At 44.1% G+C, this 26,286-nt stretch overlaps 1 protein-coding gene across 1 annotated transcript in view; it reads left to right on the top strand.

Annotated features, from left to right (window-relative positions):
* The window catches only part of DNAH12 (dynein axonemal heavy chain 12), a 122,565-nt gene extending 107,196 nt beyond the window's left edge, over positions 1-15,369 (top strand). Inside the window, exons 64-74 of the mRNA XM_066618473.1 lie at positions 849-1,102; positions 1,928-2,068; positions 4,151-4,288; positions 5,885-6,118; positions 7,188-7,376; positions 8,722-8,825; positions 9,511-9,715; positions 9,917-10,054; positions 12,749-12,840; positions 13,244-13,311; positions 14,889-15,369. Of these exons, the coding sequence (XP_066474570.1) occupies positions 849-1,102; positions 1,928-2,068; positions 4,151-4,288; positions 5,885-6,118; positions 7,188-7,376; positions 8,722-8,825; positions 9,511-9,715; positions 9,917-10,054; positions 12,749-12,840; positions 13,244-13,311; positions 14,889-15,079 (1,754 nt within the window). The 3' untranslated portion in view covers positions 15,080-15,369. The remainder of the gene's footprint in view (positions 1-848; positions 1,103-1,927; positions 2,069-4,150; positions 4,289-5,884; positions 6,119-7,187; positions 7,377-8,721; positions 8,826-9,510; positions 9,716-9,916; positions 10,055-12,748; positions 12,841-13,243; positions 13,312-14,888) is intronic.
* Positions 15,370-26,286: the final 10,917 nt, after the last annotated feature.

The following is a 26,286-nucleotide window of genomic DNA, read 5'->3' as shown; positions in this document are numbered from 1 at the left end:
GCCATGGCAATGGGCATCTGGATCCTATGCCAGGGCTGTGTGGCTGGTCAGTGTGCTACCACTGCAACAACTGTTGCAAAAGTACTATAAGGCTCTTTGCCGCCAGTGGGAAGCACATGGTGCCAGCAGAGAGGCCAGTGCCAGTCGCCACTGGGCCTAAGTGCTGGAAGGACCCAGATGACCAGCACCTGGCAGGAAGGCTTTTTGGGGTGGGGTGGACGGGGGAAGACGGGTGGAACTGGGCGGAGGGAGGGAGGACCAGCAGGCAGATTGGGCCCAGAAGGGGGACAGGGACAGCAGCAGAGGCTACCTCCTGATCCTGTGCCCCTCCAGAGCCAAGCCGCCCAACATGGGTCTCCTTGGTTCTGCTCCAGGTCAAGGGCTGGCACAGAACCAAGTAGACTCGTTGGGGCTGGTTGTGCTTGATGCAGGGTAAGGGAACTAGTGTTCCCTAACCCCACCCCCTGCAAGGAGACTTTTGGCACCTTCCCTGGCCCCACAGGATACAGCAGTGGCCATTTCAGAGCTGCTGTACTGCTGGGCACTGGAAAGGGATATGATTGGGCCTAAGAGCCTCTGTCAGTTTTTCTAACTAAAGATCTGATTGTCATGGGTCTTTGCAAGATGTTTGTAATTTGCACAAAGAAAAAGAATAGGCAGCTCTTTAGAATAGCCCTTACTAAGCTTACCAATATTTACAAATACGAATATATAGAAAATTACCAAAACTGATGATAGTGATCAGCCTTGTTAAATGAAAAGAGGATGGGTTTCCAAATAACTATAGCATTTTGTAGTCATCTGTTTCAAACTAACAAATTCTAAAGTGTTAACACCTTTCATACCAGGTCTTCTGAAATTTGCAAATGACAAAAATATGGTTGGAAACAAGTTTCAGTCCATCTCACTTGGCCAAGGTCAAGGTCCTATAGCAGCGAAAATGATTAGAGAAGGAATGGAGGAAGGGACCTGGGTTTGTTTACAAAACTGCCACCTGGCTGTCTCCTGGATGCCAATGCTAGAGAAAACCTGTGAAGAATTTAACAGCGAGACTTGCAGCGTCACTTTCAGGCTTTGGCTAACTAGTTATCCATCACCTAAGGTATTTTTAATTCCAGAAACTTTTAATATGGTTTATTCCTAGAAAAAGATTTGCAGCATATGTACCACTGTCATTGATTGACAATTGTATTTTGTACAAAGAACACAGCTACCTCTTTGAAAGTTTTCCTAAAAATGCCATTGGATATTAGTTGAAATAGAAATGCTATTTCAACCTTGAGTCAAATGTCATCTGTGTAAAGAGGCAAAAATAGTGTTAATGGTGTTAACATTTATGATATAAAAACAATATTCTATATTCTTATAAAATGAAATTTTACAGTGTAAAATGTGATAACAAATAATTATAAAGGCAGGAGGTCTGGTCTAGAGGGTAGAGCCTCCGTTAGCCTGAAGATAACATCCAAAGGTTGCCAGTTCAACAGCCAAGTTATTCCACCTGCTCTTTGGTGTGAGCGAAGAAGCGTCTTGGCCGCCCTTCAAGTGAGAGATGGAGGAGCTGCTTGTCAGCCTGTGTGGTAGGCAACTGGAGGCCGGAAGTGATACCAGACCAGAAAAGATCCATCTGAAATGTTGTGCGGTTCTTGAAAGACAGAACCTTTCTTTGATTGTAAAAATCCCTAGGGAGGTTTAGAACAGCCTGCCCATGTAAACCGCCTTGAATTAAAGTCCAAGGAGAAATCTGATGACCAAGAAAGGCAGTATCTAAATACTTTTATTATTATTATTATTATTATTATTATTATTATTAAAGCACTTCATACACTGAACAGTAGTATAGGTATGTTAAACAGGAATGGTAATCTTCTAATGCAGTGCTGTTGGTGTACTTGTTGGTGCACTTGTACGTTCTTGTTTTGTCTAGTTTCCAGTAACCATTTTACAAAATGGTGTAAAGATGACAAATGAACCTCCTACGGGTCTTCGGTTAAATCTGCTTCAATCATATCTCTCCGATCCTCTTTCTGATCCTGCCTTCTTTGCTGGATGCCCTGGAAAGCAGCTGGTAATTTTCTCTCTGCAGGTTTTAACATGATAATTAAATAGCCAAAATACTCACTGCCTTGATTTAGATGTCACACGAAAATATGGTTTAGCTCTGGTTCAACACAATATTTTCAGACCTTGTGGTTCCACATGTTTCTCCCCCTTATGAGTAAGAGAAGTTTTAAACTTGTAGTCCTGGTTTAGAACTACAGAGTAGCCAGAATATGCTGTGATATCCAAACCCAGCAAATTCCAGTTCATTCTACCCAGAGAGCAAACAAGCCAGGATACCAAATCCAGTTTCCCAAGGCTTAAGATCTTTCCATTGATCAGGAGGATTAAACTAAAGTTTGAACTGGGCCACTGTTTTGCTTGATGAAGATTTTAATCTGTAACCTTAAATTACAGGCAGCTGTTTTGCAGTGATGTAAAAAGACTGTAGAATAAATCCTATGTGGCACCTGCCCTCTGGTATTTCTCTGCCAGAACATAGTCTCCATTTTAATATACAAAGAGCTTGTGTAATATACAAAGAGCAAGAGTAAATAAGCACATTTACTCCCCAGAAAATGTATCTTCTGCTTCCCCAGCTTTATTTTATGCTGCCTTTTCTCCAAGGAGCTTAGGGCAGTATACATAGTTCCTCTCCACCTTTTGTCCTCAGAGCAACCCTATGAGGTAGGTATGGCTGACAGAGAGTGACTGGTCCAAGTTGGCCCAGGAATCTTCATGGCTGAGTGAGAATTTGAACCTGAATCTTCCAGGTCTGAGTCCAATCCTGTCATTCTACTTATCTTGTTTAGGATGTGACATTTAAAACATAATTTGTCCCCACAGTCTTTGTTTTATTTTAGTCAATAGCAACTGGATTGAGAGGACCTGTAGATAAGGACCACAATAGGGAGGAGAGGTGTTTTAACCCCTGTCATTCCAATTGGTGGGGTCCTCCCAATCCAGATGCTGTTGACCAAAGTAAATCAAAGCGTAGTTGAGATTGAGCACAGAATGGATTTTAAGTGAACACAGGCATTGTTCACTACGAGTCATTTTCACACTCATTTATAGAGAAGTCAAAGAGATTTATAAACATTGGAACAACGTGAACAGGAGAAAGGAGACGTTAAGTGTAAATGACTCGGTTACCAGCTCTCAAAAATACAAGTATCTGGAACTTTAAAAACTGTGGTAGAAAAATAGGTACATGAGACGTTAAGATCAGAACATCAGCTGCATCAGTTGTATTGGGAAGTTTGAAGAGCTACTTGCTGTAGCCTTATCCTTTGAAAATGCCTACTTAAAGTAGTAAGCAAAACATTAGGTCAGAACAGCTTTATTTGGCAGCTACCAATCAGCCTCAACATTGTTCATGTCACAAATACCGCCTGTGAAAGCCTTAGTATTTAAATCCAAGTGTGTCATGACTAATAATGCTTTTAAATGACACCTGTAGTCTGGCCCTCAGATGCTACAAAGTCTGTTGTAACTGCAAATAGAAGCTGTAGTCCTGCTGAAGTTGATTATGATTCAACTGAGTATGAAGTATGAGTATGATTCAACTAGTCTGATTCAACTGAGTATTTACAACAGTGGAACTCCCACTCTGCCACCACAAGTGCCACTGTGGTGTTGTAAACAGTGCATTGCTGTCACATGCTGTGGGGCTGCCTGCTTGAGGCCCCTTGCCTCTACCAGCAGCTCTTAGATGCTATGCTGATGCAGGTAAGATGGCAGCAAAGGCAGTCTGAGGATGAAGGGGATAAATGGGACAAGGAGTGGGTTGGGCAGAGGGGATTTCAAGGGCAGGAGGGGGTAGATCTCAATAGTGGCACTGCACACCAATCCTTGTTTTCATTTATTTGGGTTGCAACTAGAATCACTAGTGGCATCTGGATTGCAGATTCCAGCAATTTGAGACTTCAGCATTACATACAGCAAACATGAATTGTTGAGTCTATATGAAATTTATGAGACATATACAGGATAATGAAGCTTACCATTGAGTATAGATAATATCTAAAATATATGATAGATGTGCCTTCTTGAGCACTATTTCCATCCTATTTCTGTTTTAGTCAACTAACTATTTTGCTTTTTCTCACAGAGATGGGAGAAACTGCTCTTTGGAGTTTGCTTTTTCCACGCCCTTGTTCAGGAGAGGAAGAAATTTGGACCTCTTGGATGGAATATTCCATATGGATTTAATGAATCAGACTTGCGTATCAGTTTAAGACAGTTGCAGGTAAAGTTACTACAATACATTTAAGGCTTCAACAACAACATCTTATAGTAAAGTTCACATTTTTATGGCCCATTTTCTCTGACTGATAGCCCAACTTCCTGAACAGCAATAGTGTTACAAGTCCTCATTTACCCTTGTTGCACAAACACTGATAATATAACCCCAGTCTCCACATTAGTGTAGCAATGGAGCCTGATGCTTCTCAGAGCAACACCATGGTTGCTATTAGCTAGAACAATGCTAAGACTTATAGTTTGGTTAGTTAAAAGACTTTTGTTGATCTGTAATTACACTTAGCAAACATCAGTACGCCTGCAACTATCTACTGATGAAGGAGCCCTTTAGCTTAGATAGATCAACCAACATTTAGGATATAATATATTTTAAACACATTTGCTATTAAAGCTATTCAAATATATTGTACAGCATTTGGGGACCCATCTAAAATGCTGTTAAAGCAGAAATTACCTCTCCTCTTTATCGTTCAGATGGTTGTTAATCCAAGTGAATAAATTGGAGCCAACTACGAGGTGATGTCTAGTTTTCAGCAGCCCACATTCAGCAACAGAAGATTAGTTAGATAAACTGAAAAGCAGATTGACAACCCAAACCTGAGCTGCCCGGAGCGCCCAGGCTCAGCGGCACCGAGAAGGCCTGCCGCCCAATCCTGCGCCTCCCGCGCAGGAGGCTTTTGTCCCCTTCCCCTGAGTAAGGTAAGCAGCCCTGCAATGAGGCTACTCACTTTACTGCCGACCAAAAGGTCAGCGGTAAGGAAAAGGCACTTGTTTAGGGCACGCAGCCCTCCACGAGCGCCCTGGATTCTGCGGAGCACAGCTCCGTGGATCCTCCTCCTGCCCACCCCCCAGCACGCCTCCCACCCGCCCCGCAACATGCCTCCCTCTGCCCTCCGCCCCCCCCGCCGGCCTCCCCCTTCCCCGGAATGCCTCCTCCACGCCCACGCCTCCCATTTCTCTGCTCTGCGGTCTGGGAGACCACCGAGCCGCAGAAGCTGGGTGACCGCTCCGCGCTAGCCCAGCACCAGCCAGTGCTGGGCTTGCACCGGTGGGAGCCCGGCGGTGAGCCCCGCAAACATGCCTTATGTCATGTTTGTGACTGTGGTCAGCGGCACGGTTCCATGCCACCAACCACAGGATTTGGCTCTAAATTAATTTGAGAATTTGAATTCAGTGTGATTCAGGGCCCAATCCTATCCAACTTACCAGTGCCAGTGTAGCTGCAATGCAGACTTGAGTTAAAGGAACAAACGTTCCTTTACCTTGAGGGGGCCTCCATGACTGTCCTACCACTGCAGGATGCAGGGCACACCCCATTGGCACATCAGCACTGGAAAGTTGGATCAGATTGGGCCCACAGTGTAGTTCCTGGAATGCACACATAAACTTGGTGGAATGCAGAGAATGTCTTTGCTGAGGCAAAAACTTATGGAAAGGGTGTAATTATTAGTAAAAAATAATAGAAAGAAGGAACCTATGTTTTGTTCATTCATGTGCAATATCTTTGCTTATCTGCTACAGCAAGAGAAACCCTGGTATGACTTAAAATCTTTTAAATGCTTTATTTTGTCTTATGTTTCAGCTGTTCATAAATGAATATGAAAATGTTCCATTTGAAGCAATATCTTATCTTACGGGTGAATGTAACTATGGAGGAAGAGTGACAGATGACTGGGACAGGCGGCTATTGCTGACTATGCTTGCTGATTTTTACAACCCAGAGATAGTTGAAAATTCAAATTACACCTTTTCTCCTAGTGGTAATTACTATGCGCCACCAAAGGGGACCTATGAGGACTACATTGAGTTTATTAAGGTATATTTGTGCCATCAAATATGGTACATATCAAAGTTGTATGATCAAAGGCCATATGGAATTTCTTCTTGTTTGATTCATGGGGATAAAAGGAAGGGTGAAAACGGTTCATTCACCATTCTTTGTCAGTGGTTTTGTATTTGTGTAAAAATACTTAGTCAGTCATATAGTGTTTTCTTTTAACCTCTGTGGAAGTGTTATTCAAATGAGTATGCTGTGACCAAATACAAGGAGAAGGGGGTGCACTAACTCCCCCCACCAATGCATTCTGTGGCTGCAAGCCCTACTCTTCCCTGTACTTCTAGAGACTATTTTTCTATGGAGAATAGTGCTGAAACCAGGGGCATGACCTCTATGTGATATAGAACTCTCCGTTTAAACTCTATGGAGGAAATGTCACTCGAAAAGTGACATGAGTCACTAACCATTAGTGACATGAGTAACTAACCATTTCCCCATTACCCCACTTCCCTTCCTGGTCATTTATTGAGCCACTGAATTAGCCCAATAAATATCTGCTAAGTCCGTCAGTTGGTCAGTCGTTACACCAATTTTGGAAACTTTAAAAGGAACAAATTTCCTTTAAATTTAAAATAATTTAATAATTAAATTTAATAAATTAAATATTTTAAAGTTATATAAGAACATAGTAACATAAGAGCCCCACTGGATCAGGCCAAAAATCCATCTAGTCCAGCTTCCTGTATCTCGCAGTGGCCTCAGGGAGCCTCGGGAAGTACACAAGACAACAAGAGACCTGTATCCTGGTGCCCTCCCTTGCATATGGCATTCTGAGGTTGCCTACTTTTAAATCAGGAGGTTGCACTTGCCCATCACATTTGTCCAATCCTCTTTTAAAGGCAACCAGGCCATATGCCATCACCACATCCTGTGGCAAGGAGTTCCACAGATTAATTACATGCCAAATAAAGAATTATTTTCTTTTGTCCTAGTCCTCCCAACATTCGATTTTAGTGGATGTTAAAGTTAAAGGAACTTTTTCTAAAATTCTTAGTAATTGTACAATGATTAGTGACCAATTTAATGAAGTTGACTTGTTTTCTTCTAGAATCTTCCATTTAGTCAACAGCCAGAGGTGTTTGGATTGCATGAAAATGTGGATATCTCAAAGGATCTCCAGCAAACAAAAGTCCTCTTTGAATCTCTATTATTAACACAAGGGGGAAACACACAAGGGGGTTCTTCAAGTGGTGGTGACAGCACTTTATATGAAATTGCAGATGACATCCTCAGCAAGGTAATGAAAAGCCAAAGTGCTGTTGTTGATCATTTTATTTTGGACTGTTTCATGCTCTTTCTTCTCCCCCCCCCCCCCATCCCCAGTAGTGCAAAGTTCAGGGCAGCTTTTACAGGATGAGACTCTTTAGAAAGGACTGGAGACTAATTAGACCTTTTGTTACCATCTCATAAACCAATTCTCAGCTTGAGCTGGTATTACTGGAGAGGTGGACCAAGTATTCTGATAGGACTAGATTCATAGCTATATCAATTACATTGCCCAAAAATGATAACCTCAAAACTGATGTTGCTGGGCATTTTTCTGCTGCCCAGCTGAAGGGCATAACCAGCCATTCTCCCACACACTCAGCAGGTCCTTTATAGGGTCAAAGCCAGCCCCACCCTTTCAGGCCTGGCTGCCATCCCCAGCTGCTCCCTCCTGCAGCTGCCAACAAGCAACAGCTAGTGATGTTGCTAGGTGTTGTTCTGCTGCCCAGTTGACTGGCATGACCAGCCATTCTCCCACACACTCAGCAGGGTGAGTCACGTGTCTCACTGCTCAACGTGTCAGGTACGTGTGCTCAGTTGACCAGCTGGCCAGTGGAGATGCACACACTGTCAGCCAGGCAACTCCTTCCGTCTGACTGTCCATGCCCCACTGGGGAATCGCACATGGCAATTAGAATTTGACTGAGGGCCCAATCCTATCCAAGTTTGCAGTGCCTGTGCAGCCACAATGCAGCCCCAAGGAAATGGAACTAACATTCCCTCACCTGGAGGAGGCCTCCGTGATTGCCCCCCTACCACAGGCTGCAGCATATACCCCAGTGGCATGGCTGCACCAGTGCTGAAAAATTGGATAGGATTTGGTCCTGATTCTTTTGAATTTTCATCCCAGTTTATTCAGTTTTCTTTGCTTTTAACATTGCCATAGTCGTAATCAAAATTAAAAGCTGTTTATTGTGAAAACTGAAACAAATATGTCCCTCTTCTCCCCAGCATGGCATCTTTTCCAGTGTCTATTGCTGGTGTCTCTTCTCCATCTCTTTTTAGACTGTGAGCCCTTTGGGAACAGAGAGCCATTTTTATTGATTTGTTCCACTATGTAAGAGCCATAGCCTATCCAAATTTCCAGCACTGATGTAACTGGACCAGTGGGGCATGCACTGCATCCTGCTGTGGGGGAACAGTCATGGAGGCCTCCTCAAGATAAGGGAACATTTGTTTCCTTACCTTGGGGCTGCACTGAGGTTGAATTGGCATTAGAAAGTTGGATAGGATTGGGTCCTAAACCACTTTGTGAACTACTTTTTGTTGAAAAGCAGCATAAAAATGTTTATTAATAATAATATCCACATGTCTAGCTTCCAAGTGATTTTGATATTGAAGCTGCACTACTTAAGTATCCTGTGAGATATGAAGAAAGTATGAACACTGTGCTAGTACAAGAAATGGAGCGCTTTAACAAGTAAGGGAATTATCTCCTGTATATTTGGGGTTGTTCTTTTTTGTGGCATAAAATAATCTCGTGAATTTCATTATTATGAACATGTATTTGTTGGGGGGCTTGGGGGGAGGGAAGAGTCTGATGCTCTAGGCTTGGGGGGCGGAAGAGAAAAGCTGTGATGCTCCAGGCTTGTGGGGGGAGCAAGAGTCTGTGATGCTCCAGGCTTGGGGGGGGGGGGAAGAGTGTCTGTGATGCTCCAGGCTTGGGGGGAGAGAGGATGTGATGCTCCAGGCTTGGGGGGGGGGGGAGAGAGGCTTTCCTGGGAGTAAGCCCCCCTGACTCTAATGGGACCTACTTCAGAGTAGGCATGCACAGGATTGGGCAGCAAGACTGCCACCCCACCCACGCTTTCCTGGGAGTGAGCCCCAGTGACTCTGAGACTTACTTCTGAGTAGACAAGCGGGCTTGCTCAGCAAGACTGCCACCCCACCCACACTTTCCTGGGAAGCCAAGCAGAGCGGGCAGGGGGCGGGGCCGGAGGTTTTTTTTTGTTTTTTTTAGTATTCGCTCCATAAGATGCACACACTTTTCCCCCCACTTTTTTGGGAGGAAAAAGTGCGTCTTATGGAGCGAAAAATACTGTAATTTTTTTGAATCATTAGAAATGTCATCTTAGTGACTTTCACACCTTTTCCTGCATATTTAGTTTAATTCGAACCATACGTACAACTTTGGTGAATTTGAAGAAAGCCATTAAGGGACTGGTTGTGATGGATTCTGAGCTGGAGGCCCTTTGTGGCAGTCTCCTTATTGGAAAAGTTGCAGAGAACTGGGCTAAGCGTTCATATCCAAGTCTGAAACCCCTGGGAAGTTATATCCTTGACTTCCTAGCCAGGCTGAAATTCCTACAGGTAAGGCAAAAAAGACTGTACATGAAATTATTGTGAATTTCTAATTAATTAATCAATAATAAATTCCAAAGTTTTGATTATTTATCTTTGAAATCTTTTTAGTAAGCTAAGTTTTTATAGGCAAAACTTGCTCATGTGATTTTGTAAAATATGATTCACCTATAATTGTTTTCAATTATATTCTTCTGTTCATCTTCCAAGGATTGGTATGACTCAGGAAAGCCCAATGTATTTTGGCTATCAGGATTCTTTTTCACACAAGCATTTTTAACTGGAGGGATGCAGAACTATGCCCGGAAGTACACCATCCCCATTGATCTACTGGGGTATGAATTTGAGGTATTCCAGAGGATATAACAGGTTGCAAAGGCAACATTGTACATATTGTTTGTTAGCAGAATGTGGTGAACTCTTTGAGGCTGCACTTACTTGATGCTCTGATTGATAATATGCCAGCATAGTCTACTAATTGTGGTCAGGATCCAGAGAACAGTGCAACTACTCCCAGGACACTTTAGACTCAGTGGCATAGCTAGCGAGGAGTGGGGAGGCGGTCTGCCCCAGATACCAGCCTAGAGGGTGACATCACAAATGACCCAACATTGCTAACATCGCGGAGGTTACGAATAACCTCATCATGCTATATACCGTTGGATGCGGAATTTCCTGCAGAATGCAATGAAAAAACCAGAGTAAAATATCTCCTTTACATCCAAAGTTATGGCAGAAAAACCAGAAACAAAAAAATGTATGGAGCCCTATGGAAAGTGAAACCAAGCCATATTGCGCATTTGAGAGTAGACAAACATGCCTTAGTCCTTTGGAAAGAGCAGACCGAGAAGAATCCAATGACACCAGAATGGTTCCTATCCAATGAAAGCAGTCCCAAAAAAACACCCAAGAAGGAACTCCCTCCATGCAGACAAATGTATTGAGCCCATGTAAGCCACATGGTCGAGTTTACTCACGAGTAAGCAAATGTGCCTTGGCTCATGGTCAAGTCAGGCAAAGGGAAATGCAAGGCTAGCTGCATGGTCCCAATCTGATGAAAGTGGAGCTCAACAAATGCTCCAGAAAGCAACCCCCCCTCAAAGAATAAAATAGAGGCTTGGGCTGGTAAGGTCAATTTTTATTTGTTTTTAGACTTGTAAAGCCAGGTGGGTTCTGATAGTGATATGCTTGAAATATAAGAATTTACACTGAACTGGGCACTGGGGAGGGCTGAAAATCTCACTGAAATTGGGGGGGGGGGCTGGCTTCCCCTTATTTAATTATTTGTTTTTCTTTAATTATTTTTATTTATTTATTTATTTTGCTTGATGATGTCACTTCCAGCGATGACTTCACTTACGGTGGGTCCCGGACAGATTGTCATTCTAAAAAGTGGGTCCCAGTGTTAAAAGTTTGAGAACCACTGCCTTAAGTCAAAATGAGCCAATGAGACATCCTGGGGGGGGGGTGACACCCTAGTGACCAAAATTCTGGAAACCGTGGCTTTTAGGAATAATACCATCATGTTATATAGCATTTGATGCAGAATTTCATCCATTGCTTGTGGAGAAATATTCACTGCATTTATTTTCTGGCCATTATTATTATTCATTTCATGTCATGACTATTACTATCTCTCAGTCTCACCTACTTCACAGGGTTGTTGTAAGGACAAAATAAGGAGAGGAACCATGTACACCACCTTGAGCTTCTTAGAGGAAGGGTGGTATAAAAATGTGAATGAATGAATTAATAATTAATATAATTGATTAATTAATATTAATTAAATAATAATTAAATAATTAAATAATTATGTTGTGTGGGGTGATAAAAATGTATGGGCCCCGGGTGTCAAATGACCTAGCTACACCACTGTTTAGACTGCTGTTTCTCAAACAGCAGCCCTCCATGCTATGTGATCAGCCACTTTTGAAATTAAAGGGACATTTAAAAGCTGTTTGAGATGTGGCATGTGGGCGGGGGGGGGGGGAGGTTGGTTTTCTGAAGAGTTAAAAATCTCATTGGGTATGCCCAAGCCCTTTGTCACACCAAGTCACTTTGGTGTGACTAAAGTAGTTCTTTGGATCCTGACCTGCATTTTAAAGACTAGATATACTGATTTTCAACACTGTGTTTGTGTCTGTGTAATCGTGATGAACATACATATTAAAAACAATGTTAACCATGATCGGTATTTGCTGAGTCTCTCTGAATGAAGTGTCCAGATCGTTCCTGGCGATGCAACCATGTAGGCAAAGTATACTCTGACTCAGCTTGTCCCCAGGTACACCTGCTTTTCAGTGGCAGTTTCTGCTGGTGTGGCAGTTTGATAATATGCTACTGTACTCCAGTGACTTACTACAGAGAGTGGTGTCTCATTATAAGGACAAACTGGGTCAGAAGCTTCTTCCTGCATATGGGGCAGGACTGCAGATTGGCTGTTCCATGTAGAGGAGTTCACTTGTATATGAACTAGCCCTTTGCATGTCCTTTAGGGAGAAGACTGACAAACTCAAGCACCCCAAAACTAAACATATTACTTAGATATCAGTGCTGTTGATTTCAATGAAACTTAATTCTGTTTAATCTTCCCAGTTGAGACAGCATGATTTGCTGATGTAAACAGAGATGTAGTCCTGTGTGCATTAGCCTCATTTGTGAATTGTTCAAGCCACTTTCTCATGAAAAAGTCTGCACCAGGACTTTCTCACAAGGAAGCAACTTGAACCATTCACTAGCAATGCTGTGTCTCTGAAACTAGATGTGATTGTGCAAACTGATGCCATTTTTTGAATCAGCACCCCAAATTCATATAAAACTACCATAAATTTTGGAAAAATTTGACCAACTGCCTGGCTACAGACACCCCATTTTTCCCCTCTGCTGTGCAGATGAATTGGTTCTTTAAAAGCTCATGCTCTGATATTCCATTAAGTAGAGAGACCCTCATGCTCCCTTTGATGAATCAGGAAATATACTAAAGATCAACATATATAAAACAAAACTGCTCGGAAAAAGTACAAGTATTTCTATTTCATTCAGGTTGTTCCTCGGGATACTTCAAATGTTGCTCCAGAAGATGGTGTTTATGTCAATGGATTATTTTTAGACGGAGCTCGCTGGGACCGAGAAAAGTCAGTAATTCAATAAATGAATTCCTTACTAGTATCTGTTGAAGTACTTTCCCATGCTTTCTTGCATGCTAGAATTCAGCTTGTTTCAGTAACTTGGTATCTTTTAAATACCAAAATTGTTTTAATACTACAATACTGTTCTTTAACAAATTAGAATGAAATGTGGTATGTATCCATGCACTTGACTATATCGATAGAAGAAATATATGTTTTTGATCCATGACAACTGCCCCAACTGCCTCTTATCTTAAACATTTTCCCTCTTCAGATCAATTTCCATCCTTTTATTTTGGTTTTCTTCATTTTTCAGATCTAGCATCGTCCTTGGCAAGTATCCTTTCCATTGTTACGTGTGAAATTTATTATTGTTTCTCACAGTTTCTTTCTTTCTTTCTTTCACCAGAGGACTCCTCAGTGAACAGCATCCTAAAGTACTCTTCGACTTGATGCCCATTATTTGGATCAAACCAAGTAAGTAAAGTAGAACTTGGGCAAATAGTTGCTGGCAATGCCCCAACTTTTTTCTTCTGTAGCAGTATAGGAATTCCATTCATCTTTAGTGGCCAATTTCTTTTTACACCCTTACCTGGTGCCAGTGGATGCTGTCTTCACTTCTGGGAAACATATGTGACCACCAGCTACTGCACTGGTTGCACTTAGCAGTGCTGTATGCTGATACTTCCATCAGCAGAATATGCACTCCCTCAGTGGGCTGTATAGGATTGCACGGTTACCCAACTTGAAAGCCTATTGAACTGAAAGAAAGGATATAACTGTATACAGTAAATCAAAAGTACATGATCAAAAACTAATGTAGTTCTCTCAAGACATGATGAAAATTTCTGATTTTCCACTATTTTTTGCCAAATTTTTCACCTATTTTGATCCAATAACCTCACAGGTTCCAGTGATACCTCAGTATCCTGAAGAGACTGTTGAGTCATTCAAAGACAATAGACACATCTACTCCGTTAGCTGTTGTTTCTTATTTGTCCTTCTTCCCCCAAATGACTGGTAATAAAGAACTTGGATTTGAGCCAGTCAATTGGACTGTGAAGCTCACCAGATTCCCAAAAACAAGAAAGTTGAGGGCTCAGGTGACACCTTCCCCAATCCCAGTTCCACAGATTAAAACTGTTAAAACCCTCAAGTTATAAAAAGTGGGGCCATGCATGTATTAGCTCTGGTCTCTCATCGCCAGCTAGGTGTGGATGTAAGGACCAATATCTAGGGCAAGAGTGAGTACCTAGGCCTGAGGTTCTCAAACTGGGGCGGCATGATGCCCTAGCCTGAGAAGCCCTGTCTCTGGCCCCTTAAGGGGTCGGAGAAGAGGGAAGGCAGCAATGTGAATCCCAGGATCGTGCCACTGCTGTGGCTGATCGGTGGGGGTGGTTTCACTTACCAATCCCTTTTCTGGCCTCCTGGGGGTGCAGAGAGCCCCACAGAGCCCTCTCCAAGGCTCCCCAAGCCTCTGTAGCAGTGAAAAAAGCTATCAAAAACAACTTTTGGTTTCATGATCAAAAACTGGAAGTGGTTTCCAATTGCTTTTTTTTTACTGCTACAGAGGCTTGGGAATGCCTGTGGAAGGCTCTGTAGGGCTCCCCCACCCCCTGGAGGTTAGCATGGAGATTGGTAAGTGAACCTCTCCCCAATCAGCCCCAGCAGCAGCAGGATCCTAAGGGTCGCATTGCTGCCATTGCAACTTACCTGGTTCCCAAACTCCTGAGGAGTTTGGGGACTGCTGGTCTAAACCTTCCCTTTCCATCCTGTGGTTCTTTAAGTGCCTAATTTTTTGCCTTTTACTTTTGGAGGACAGCTGGGGCTGCTGTGCTTCGGTTTTGCTTCTCAATATCTGCAGTGATCAGACAGACTCTAGAATGTTAATGTGATCTTTACATTGGTGTTTTTTTAAACCAAGTTGAAGAGTGGCTTTCACCTGGGCTCTACTGAATGAAAAAATTCATTTTTATTTAGTTATAAAATGTATAGAATATTCACAGTGTTTTTAATGTGTAGCATAATTCATGTTATGTCTTCTCTCCATGAAGAAAAAAAGAAAGAAATCAAGAAAACCAATGCGTATGTCTGTCCACTCTACAAGACAAGTGAGCGTAAAGGAACACTTTCAACAACTGGGCACTCTACTAATTTTGTCATTGCACTAATGCTGTTGACAGATAGACCAGTCCAGCACTGGATCAAGCGGGGAGTTGCTCTGCTCTGCCAATTGGATGATTAATTTTGTACATCTGTGAACAAGACTGAATATATTTGGCTTCTTTCCCTAAGCAAAGAACTTGGTTGCAGACATATAGCAATAATTTGGGCTTTTGAATTGATCTAGCTTTTCAGGGTATAGTCCTTTACAATAAGTAATGAATATCATTTCACTGTTTAAAAAAAGTGATGTATTTTTCTGTTTGTCGGCAATAATAATGTCAAAAATTAATGTACAACATGCATTATTTAATGTATCATCAAGACGTTTTGTTGAAGGCTACCATTCCTGGATAAATTTTTTTTGCTCTTACCTGTAAAGTTTGTGCACAGCGTATATTTTTAATACCACCGAAACCAATATGACCAACTGCATCAGTAAAATAACTCCCAGTGGAGAAAGGAGTTTGAATTAAGGAGATTTGGATACAATTCTGTTAACTTCCCCATCAGGTTCAGGTATTGCACAGATGCCCTCCACTCAAGGCATATGCCCTGCTGCCACTGAGATACCAACCCTTTAAAATTCTTATCTCCACCTCAGTAGCTCTTCTTTTCCTCGATCTTCTCTCTTTTTTCTCTTGCTTGCACCTTCCCTCACTTGTTCCAGCCCCTACCTGCAGAGGCCTTGCCTCCCTTTGGCCCCTGTTGTCCTTGTTGCCCCGTAGCTTCTTCTGCCCTTTCCTTCTGGTTCTGGGTATTCCTAACTCCTTCCTTTCCCCCTGTTAGCCTTTGTTCCTCCCTGCTTGCTTCCTCCTTCACTCACCCCAACTGCCTGGGATGGGCAAGTCGGGCACGGTTTGATTCAAGTCAGGTCATGAGTCTCCGCTTCCCCCGTGACTCAACTTGAAAATGAGTCATAATGGGAACTTTTCAAGTCGCCCAGAGCATTTTTGCAACTCGAAAAGACTCAAGTCATTCCCTTTAAAAACTGAACTGTGAACATAAGAACAGCCCCACTGGATCAGGCCATAGGCCCATCTAGTCCAGCTTCCTGTATCTCACAGCGGCCCACCAAATGCCCCAGGGAGCACACCAGATAACAAGAGACCTCATCCTGGTGCCCTCCCTTGCATCTGGCATTCTGACATAACCCATTTCTAAAATCAGGAGGTTGCGCATACACATCATGGCTTGTACCCCATAATGGATTTTTCCTCCAGAAACTTGTCCAATCCCCTTTTAAAGGCGTCTAGGCTAGACGCCAGCACCACATCCTGTGGCAAGGAGTTCCACAGACCGACCACGCGCTGAGTAAAGAAATATTTTCTTTTGTCTGCCCTAACCCGCCCAACACTCAATTTTAGTGGATGTCCCCTGGTTCTGGTATTATGTGAGAGTGTAAAGAGCACTATCCACTCCCTATCCACTCTGTCCATCCCCTGCATAATTTTGTATGTCTCAATCATGTCCTCCCTCAGGCGTCTCTTTTCCAGGCTGAAGAGGCCCAAACGCCATAGCCTCTCCTCATAAGGAAGGTGCCCCAACCCCGTAATCATCTTAGTCACTCTCTTTTGCACCTTTTCCATTTCCACTGTGTCTTTTTTGAGATGCGGCGACCAGAACTGGACACAATACTCCAGGTGTGGCCTTACCATAGATTTGTACAACGGCATTATAATACTAGCCGTTTTGTTCTCAATACCCTTCCTAATGATCCCAAGCATAGAATTGGTCTTCTTCACTGCCGCCGCACATTGGGTCGACACTTTCATCGACCTGTCCACCACCACCCCAAGATCTCTCTCCTGATCTGTCACAGACAGCTCAGAACCCATCAGCCTATATCTAAAGTTTTGATTTTTTGCCCCAATGTGCATGACTTTACACTTACTGACATTGAAGCGCATCTGCCATTTTGCTGCCCATTCTGCCAGTCTGGAGAGATCCTTCTGGAGCTCCTCACAATCACTTCTGGTCTTCACCACTCGGAAAAGTTTGGTTTCGTTTGCAAACTTTGCAACCCCACTGCTCACCCCTGTCTCCTGGTCATTTATGAAGAGGTTGAAAAGCACCGGTCCCAGGACAGATCCTTGGGGCACACCGCTTTTCACCTCTCTCCATTGTGAAAATTGCCCATTGACACCCACTCTCTGCTTCCTGGCCTCCAACCAGTTCTCAATCCATGAGAGGACCTGTCCTCTAATTCCCTGACTGGAGTTTTTTCAGTAGCCTTTGGTGAGGGACCGTGTCAAACGCCTTCTGAAAGTCCAGATATATAATGTCCACGGGTTCTCCCGCATCCACATGCCTGTTGACCTTTTCAAAGAATTCTATAAGGTTCGTGAGGCAAGACTTACCCTTACAGAAGCCATGCTGACTCTCCCTCAGCAAGGCCTGTTCGTCTATGTGTTTTGAGATCCTATCTTTGATGAAGCATTCCACCATCTTACCCGGTATGGATGTTAGGCTGACCGGCCTATAGTTTCCCGGGTCCCCCCTCTTTCCCTTTTTAAAAATAGGCGTGACATTTGCTATCCTCCAATCTTCTGGCACCATGGCCGTTTTGAGGGACAAGTTGCATACCTTAGTCAAGAGATCTGCAACTTCATTCTTCAATTCCTTAATAACTCTTGGGTGGATGCCATCAGGGTCCGGTGACTTATTGATCTTTAATTTATCAATGAGGTCTGAGACATCTTCTCTTTTAACCTCTATCTGACTTAATTCCTCGGTCAGGAGGGGCCGTTCGGGCAGCGGTATCTGCCCGAGGTCTTCTGCCGTGAAGACAGATGCAAAGAACTCATTTAATTTCTCTGCCATCTCTAAGTCTCCTTTTATCTCCCCTTTCCCTCCCTCACCATCCAGAGGGCCAACCGCTTCTCTGGCGGGTTTCCTGCTTCTAACATATTTGAAGAAGCTTTTATTATTCCTCTTAATGTTGCTGGCCATGCGTTCCTCATAGTCTCGCTTGGCCTCCCGTATCACTTTCTTACATTTCTTTTTCCACAGTTTATGTTCCTTTTTATTCTCCTCATTAGGGCAAGATTTCCATTTATGGAAGGAAGCTTCCTTGCCCTTCACAGCCTCTCTAACTTGGCTGGTTAGCCATGCGGGCACCCTCCTGGATTTAGTGGAACCCTTCTTTCTTTGCGGTATACACCTCTGCTGGGCCTCTATTACTGTTGTTTTAAGCAGCCTCCATGCACTCTGGAGAGATTGGACTCTTTTTACCCTCCCTTTCAACCTCCTTCTAACCAGCCTCCTCATTTGGGGGAAGTCCGCCCGTCGGAAGTCAAGGGTTTTTGTTAGAGATTTGCCTGGTATTCTTCCCCCAACGTGCACGTCAAAACGGATCGCAGCATGATCACTGTTCCCCCATGGCTCTGTAACATTGACATCTCTAACCAGGTCCTGCGTACCGCACAATATTAAATCCAGAGTCACCTGTCCTCTGGTGGGCTCCGTGACTAGCTGCTCTAAGCCACAGTCATTTAGCACGTCAAGAAATCCGGTTTCCTTATCGTGACCAGAACACAAATTGACCCAGTCAATATGAGGATAATTGAAGTCCCCCATGATTACAACCCTGTCCCTCCTTGTCACCTCCCTGATCTGTTTCCTCATTTCAAGGTCCCCATCCGATTTCTGGTCTGGAGGACGATAGCACGCCCCCAGTATTACATCGCTGCACAAGCCTGGTAATTTAACCCACAGAGATTCTACGGTGGAGTCGGACCCACCTTCAATCTCTACTTTGCTGGATTCTATCCCTTCCTTAACATAAACGGCCACCCTACCTCCAACACGCCCCTGCCTGTCCCTCCTGTAGAGTTTATAGCCCGGGATTGCGGTATCCCACTGATTCTCCGCATTCCACCAGGTTTCCGTTATGCCCACTATATCAATGTTTTCCCTTGTCACCAGACATTCCAGTTCTTCCACCTTTGCTCGTAGACTTCGGGCATTCGCATAAAAGCATTTGTACACAGAATGCCCCAGGATGCGCTGCTTATTCCCTCCTTTGTCCCCGCATCCTCTCATTGTGCCAAACCTTCTATCACATCCCATCACGCTACCTTTCCCTATTTCTTCTCCTACTCTGCCTTTGTCTTGTTGTTCTCTAACCTCCCCATCCTCGTCCCATAGGGATGAGGAGTCCTGAACCGGATGCCCCTTGGCTCCTGTCGGCCTTCCCCCAGGGATCAGTTTAAAAGCTGCTCTGCCACCTTTTTAATGTTATGCGCCAGCAGTCTGGTTCCATTCTGGTTCAAGTGGAGCCCGTCCCTCTTGTACAGGCCCCGCTTGTCCCAAAACGTTCCCCAGCGCCTAACGAATCTAAACCCCTCCTCCCTACACCACCATCTCATCCACGCATTGAGACCCCTGATCTTCGCCTGCCTAGCTGGCCCTGCGCGTGGAACAGGTAGCACTTCAGAGAACGCTACCTTTGAGGTCCTGGCTTTCAGCTTCCTGCCTAAAAGCCTAAATTTGGCCTCCAGGACCTCCCAGCTACACTTGCCCATGTCATTGGTGCCGACATGCACCACAGCCGCTACCTCTCCCCCAGCACTGACTACTAGCCTGTCTAGATGAGAAGTGATGTCCGCAACCTTCGCACCAGGCAGGCAAGTCACCATGCGGTCCTCACATCCGTCGCAAATCACCCTGTCTATGTTTCTGATAATCGAATCCCCCACTACAAGAAGTGGGGAAAAACAGGGCTGCTGCAGGGGTGTGTGTGTGTGTGTGTGCGTGTTTTGCAGTGCTCCTTAACTTGCTGTCCCATCCCATCTATTAACAAGGTGGGCGTGGGTAGAACAAACTGAGTGAGAGTGGGGACAGAAGCAGCAGGGAGGAGAGTCACACACAGCAACTGCGAGGCTTACCAGTATGACCCAATCCGTTGCAGCTCTACTCAGAAGTAGTCCCATTTGCACCAATCATTCAATGAGCCTTCCTCCTCCCAAGGAACAACGGAGCCATGAGGAGCCATGCATTGGAAAGCGTGATCGCCAGAAACCAGATTCCCTGCCTCCTTCCCCTCCCTGGGCTTCTCCAGCCCATCCTAAGGCAAGAACCCTCTTGGGCTCCTCCTTCTGCCCTCCTTCCATCCAAAGAAACAAACCAGACCGCCAATCCTTTGTCCAATGACCATTGGTTCCTTCAGAGATGGACAAGAGAACCCGCTCCCACCTCCTGCTTGGCGCAGAAGGGGAACATTAACCCTTCCTGTCTCCTGGCTGTAACTTCCCTGCTGCTCGCCTGGTCTGAATGATAGCCCCATGAGGTCTTTCACACCACAAAAAAGGTAAGCAAGCACACCCAGACACAAACAGACTTTAGTCTGCTTGTGTGGGGACTGAGTGCTGAGTCAGTGGCCTCAGATTCAAGTCAGTACCCAAGTCATCGACACGGGTAACTCTCCACAAGTTAGCGAAAATGCTGATTTTTGCGACTCGGACTCGAGTCACCTGACTCAAGTTCCCAGTCCTGCCAACTGCCTTACTCCTTTCTTACTTCACCCTGCCTGCCACAGCCCTGCCCAAATCCCAGCACTCCACTACAGAGGTAGACAAGGCCTGGCCCCAGCTATTGCCTCTAAGGCCGATCCATAGCACTAGGGCAGTGTTTCTCACTGTGGGTCAGGACCCACTAAGTGAGCAACGAGCCTATTTCAGGTGGGTCCCCATTCATTCCATGCTTTATTTTTAATATATTAGACTTGATGCTGCCATGGTAGGTGACTGCATTTGGAAAAATGTAACTCATCTGTACTTTTAACAGGCTATGTTTTTGACAAAGATAGTCAATGGGGCTTATTCCTGGGTAAATGGGTAGGATTGTAGCCTAGGATTACCCAGGATTAACCCCTGCTAACTGGGTAAAGGGACTTTTTCAAGTGGGTGCTCCTCTTTTTAGCAGGGTGAGAGTAACTGGCCCTCCTCACCCCAGCAGTGTCTTTTCTAGTGGCTGTCTGCTGGTGTTCTTTTTGCATCTTTTTAGATTGTGAGCCCTTTTGGGACAGGGAGCCATCAGTTATTTGATTTTTCTCTGTAAACCGCTTTGTGAACTTTTAGTTGAAAAGCAGTATATAAATACTGTTAATTAATAATTAATAATAGGATTGTTAAAAAGTTTTCTGCTTGATGATGGTACTTCCAGTCATGTCATCACTTCCAGTGGTTCCTGACAGATTCCCATTCTTAAAACGGGGTCCTGGTGCAAAAAGTTTGAGACGCAGTGCCCTAGGGAAATGTTGCTGCTTTTCACATTTTTGTTCCTGCAACACAGCCACAGTACAAGTTCCTCTGTGAAACGTCAGTTTTTGGTGGTAGGGCTACTGTTCACTCCCCATGTTTCTCTCTTTTTGGCTTTATTATGTAAAACTAAATCTAGTTATAAGTAAAAAAAAATCACTCATTCTCTCTCACAAACAGCACAATTATGATAGGCCTGGCCGTGGCATACAGAGATGATACTTATAAAGGCTTGTCATAGCTCAGCATGCTTTTCAATCATGACACTTCACTTCCTTATGAGTTTTGCTATGAGTTCTGCTATGCAATGAGAACAAAGAACTGTTGGGTTGATGCTCTTATTCTTGTTAGCTGAACCTGATTTCCTTCAATTTTTTTCATATTCATTTTTCTGTATAATTTTTCCATGGCATGAAGGAAGCTTTTTGATATTTTTATTAGTAAAAATTTTGCATGCAAACACTGAACATATCTGTATCATGAAATGCTACTTCTCTCATTCAGAGGTTAGTTATTTCATTTCAAGTTATGCATCAATAGCAGCTGTTTTGTCCAACTGATTTCCATTGAACTGAAATGCAACTCACAGTCCAATCTGAAGCACCACTTGAGCCCAGCTGCCCTGTGTCTTGAATGTCGCAAACATGCTATAAGGCTTGTTTGTGCCAGCTCACAGGGGCCAGATACCGATCCTAGGCTAGGTTTGCACTAGCTAACACAGAAGGTGGGAGAGGGGAGAAGGCATTCTGGTGTTGAGAAGGGGGCATTTCTAGACAGGGGAGGGTGGCACAGCAGGAGAATTGGGTTTAGCAGGGCATGGGATTGGAAGCTACAGCACACACTGTATCCTAACCCCCACTTCTTGGCCTAGGAGCCCTACATGGTCTGCTTGCATTTCTGCTAGCTAAATATTTGGCGCAGATTCAATTGGCCCCATAGGACAGGCTGGGCTGTTACACAAGACCTCTCTGCAGCTTCTATCTCTCCTTTCCACCACATTCCAAGGTGGCTGTGGAGGCCCTGGAGCACTGCCTGGAGATGGTTGCAACCTTGATGAGAGTTAACAAGCTGAGATTAAATCTGGACAAGACAGAGGTTTCCTGGTTCAGACATCTGCGATGCAGGTGCTAGAGTCTCATTCTGTACTGAATGGGGTTGCACTCCCTCTGAAGAAGCAGCTCCGCAGCTTGGATTCGCAGCTGCACTTCATTCCCAGGTGACGGCTGTATCCAGGGGAGCCTTTGCCCAGCTGTGGCTTGTGCGCCAGCTGCGGTCGTACTTGGATTGTGTATACCTGGCCATGGTGATCCATGCCACTGTGACATCTAGGCAAGACTATTGTACGAGACTCGTAACATGCTCTACACGGGGCTGCCCTTGAAGGTGGTTTGGACACTGTAACTTGTGCAGAATGCGGAAGCCCCTGTGCTTGCTGGAGGGTGACAGTTTGATTCTGTGGGGTGGCTGCACTGGCTGCCCTTTTGTTCTGGGCCCAATTCAAGGTGCTGGTTTTGACCTTTAAAGCCCTGTATCCTGTTAGGGCCAGGATACATGAGACACCACCTTCTTCCACATAATCCAGCTTGTCCTCCACAGTCATCGGAGAGGGCCCTTTTACGGGAACCACCATCTATGGGGGTGGCTTCAAGGAGTAGGGCCTTCTCCCTAGTGGCACCTACTCTACAGAATTCCCTCCTTCTAAGATTACAAACTGCTCCCTCCTTAGAATCTTTCTGGCGGGGCCTAAAGAATTTCCTTTTTACTCTCACCTTCTAAGTTTCTGGCTTTTAAAATACAGATATTTAAGGCTTTAAAGTATTAGTTTTATGGGCTTGTGTTCTTTTTAGTGTTTGCTGATTTTTCTGCTCTTTGCTCCTGGCTTAGATTGTATACTTTTTTTAGGGATTGTTCATATTTATATTTTTTATATTGTATTTTATGTTTTTATTGACTTTGTAAGCCAATTTGAATGCCCACTTGGGAGATAAAGTGGGATATAAAATTGTGAATAAATAAATATCCCCTTTCCGGAAGTGATCTCCAGCCTGCTCCTAATCTGCATAGGACATAGCGCAGATCATCGTGCCCTGGCTGTACCGCTGCAGGTTAGGATTGCACTCTAACTTGTATAATGGGGACTTAACTATTGCAAGCTGTGCCTCAGTGACATGAAGTCAAGGGAGGCAGAGCCTCACCAGACGCACAGTCCAATCCTGAGCTGCCCACAGCGCCCAGGCTCAGTGGCTCCATGGCGGGCTCCCATGCTACCGCAGGAGGCTCCTCAGGAGGAGATGTCCGTCCCCTTCCCCTCAGTAAGGGAAGCAGCCCAGCAATGGGGCTACTCACTTTAGCACCGACCAAAAGGTCGGTGCTAAAGTAAAAGCGCTTGTGTAGGGCGAGCAGCCCTTAGATCCTGCAGAGTTCAGCTCCACCGATACACCTCTCCTCCCCCAATACGCCTCCCCCACATCCCCGGCCACACCTCCTCCCCCAAAATGCCTCCCCCACGCCCTTGGCCATGCCCTCACTTCCCGGGGACTGCTGAGCCGCAGAACCTGGGCTTTCGCCGTGTGCCAGCCCAGTGCCAGCCGGTGCTGGGCTAGCTCTGGTGGGAGCCTGGCGGTAAGCCCTGCAAACATGCCTTATGGCACATTTGCAACTGTGGTCTACAGCACGGAGCCATGCCACAGACCTCAGATTGGGCTCCCAGTAAGTAAAATAAAAGGCCAGCAAGTAAAATAAAATATACTTTGCTTTTCTGCTCTGCTCCTTTCTGCTCCAGCACAGAAAGTGAATTAAAGCAGTACACACACACTTCAATACCTGGAGGCAGACTGCAGAGGGTTCGTTTGCTAATCATGGCTGACTTCCAATGAAAAAAAAGACATCAGGATGCTGTGTCAGCAATCACTGGGAAGGCAGCAAGGGGAGCTAATTTACCACATTAGACTGCAATCTTAGTTGGCTTCCAATTAAAAAAAAAAAAAGTAGAACACCTACATAAGCAAACTCTGAGGAAGCAGAGTTGTCACAGATCACATACATAGAGAGAAAAGCAGCAGGGAACCTGTAGAAGGTAGCTAAGCCTGCTGCTATACCAGGGGAGGCTGTAGGCAGAGCTGCCAAAAGAAGGGGCATGTCTTAAATCCTTGACTTGGGAGTGGGGGAAGAAGAAGTGAGTTTTTTGTTTTTTTAATTTACAGTATTTTGGGGTGGGGGTATAGTGTGTGTTCATGTGGCTGTGCTTCCCTGGGCCTGGACCTCATAAGTGCAAGACATCACTGCTGTTTACACACTCCAGCGTTACTTCAAAGGCTCCAAAAATATAAATAAAGCACACAATGTCTTGCGCTTATCTATAGCAATATGCTGTGCAGCTGAAGCCTATCAACTCCGCTTTAAAAAGTTGTTGTTAAGTTGCTTGTTTTCACAACCAAACTGGGTAACCTTTTTTCCCATCTGTGTATGGAATCTCATGGAGAACTGGAGTGAAGCAGCTGCATAATCTCCAGTCATTTCCATGATAACAGAACTGCCCTCTATACTAGCCAAACCAGTGCCTGAGACTAAACACTTTCTCAGATTTAAATGTATTACCTGGCAGAGGCTGCTTGAAAGATAACATGTTCAGGCAGTTAGGAGTTCTCTAACTAGGCACAGGTAACAAGTGCAGGTTCCTGAACTCTGCATCCTCACCATATTACATCCACACCAAAGCACTGTGACAAAAAAATGTCTTTTTCATCTTTCTTCTTCACATCAGCAAGCGCATGTCTCTGAATGCTTCATACCCACCAGGATAAACTTGTGGGCAAGACAGAGTGTCTTACGGTCAGGTATTTATAGTAAGTTATTAATGGATATGGACTGCAAGAAGCAAAGGATCGTTTTTCAATACATCAGATATCACACTTGGCTTTAAACGCTTGTTTTGACTGTGAGGTCTTTTCTGTTTCAGACGTGGAAGAAAGGTAAGAAAAACCTGTTTTGTTGTCTGCTTTTGCACAATTTCTGTGAAATCTGAACTTTAAACATTTATCCCCAAAGGCAACAACGAAAAGGCTTTAGAAGTACAGTATGCGTATGCTTCGAGGATTTTATTAAATTTCATTGCAACTGTGATAAGAAAATAAAACTGTTTACATACTTTACCTGTTTAATATATCTCAGTGTTCTATAGAGTAAAACAAGACACTGGCATAGACAAATACAGTGTATAAATATAAAGTGGATATAAAAATTTTCCTCATTCAACCTGCCTGTAACCTCCTTAGCTTAACTTTTAAATGTTTCTGGTGCTTTTGTCAATATATATGCATGAGGGAAGGTGTGAATCTACCTTCTCAATACATTGTTGGGAGTGTTGCTTGAATAATAACAGACGAGAAAACATCACCCCATTTTCAGTGAGAAGAACAGGCGCTGCTGCATTTTTGCAAGTAACCAGATCTGTATGGCAGATGTGTGCATGTCCATCACAATTAAAATCCAGCTTTTTCTGTACCCATTGGTGAATTCATGTTAATAAATAAGTTAAATTCTGAGCACCTTTACTCTGACATTCTGAGTATATTGTTTTAATAGGCATAATCCAATCTATGCCCTGATGAGGTGTGGGAAGGGTCAAGGTGACAGGAGGGAAGAACTTGATGGGAGGCAATTGACAGCATGGGAGGAACATGCATAGGAAGGGAAGATTCTAGTGCAACACTTGATCAAGCCCAGTTTGTTTTGTTATACTGCTCTGATTGGTAATTTTTTCATTTGAATATTTGTTATAAAACTGTAATATTAAAGCCGGTTTTCAAATCTGCAGATCAATTGGTACAACCCAGATCCACTAGGAGTTTTGCCATTGAACTGAACAAGTGTGAAGTCTCACGTTATAATCAGTTCATATTCATTTTTAATGAAATAAGTTAAAACATAAAAAGTATAGTAGCATAGAGATTATTTTAAAATCATATCAACCGGTATATTCAATACCCAACACAACTAACACAAATAATGTCATTTTGATATAAAAACC

The sequence above is a fragment of the Tiliqua scincoides genome, chromosome 2, assembly GCF_035046505.1.
Source record: "Tiliqua scincoides isolate rTilSci1 chromosome 2, rTilSci1.hap2, whole genome shotgun sequence".
Classification (NCBI taxonomy): domain Eukaryota; kingdom Metazoa; phylum Chordata; class Lepidosauria; order Squamata; family Scincidae; genus Tiliqua; species Tiliqua scincoides.
Note: the sequence above shows the minus strand (reverse complement) of the source record. Positions and strands in the feature narration are given on the sequence as shown.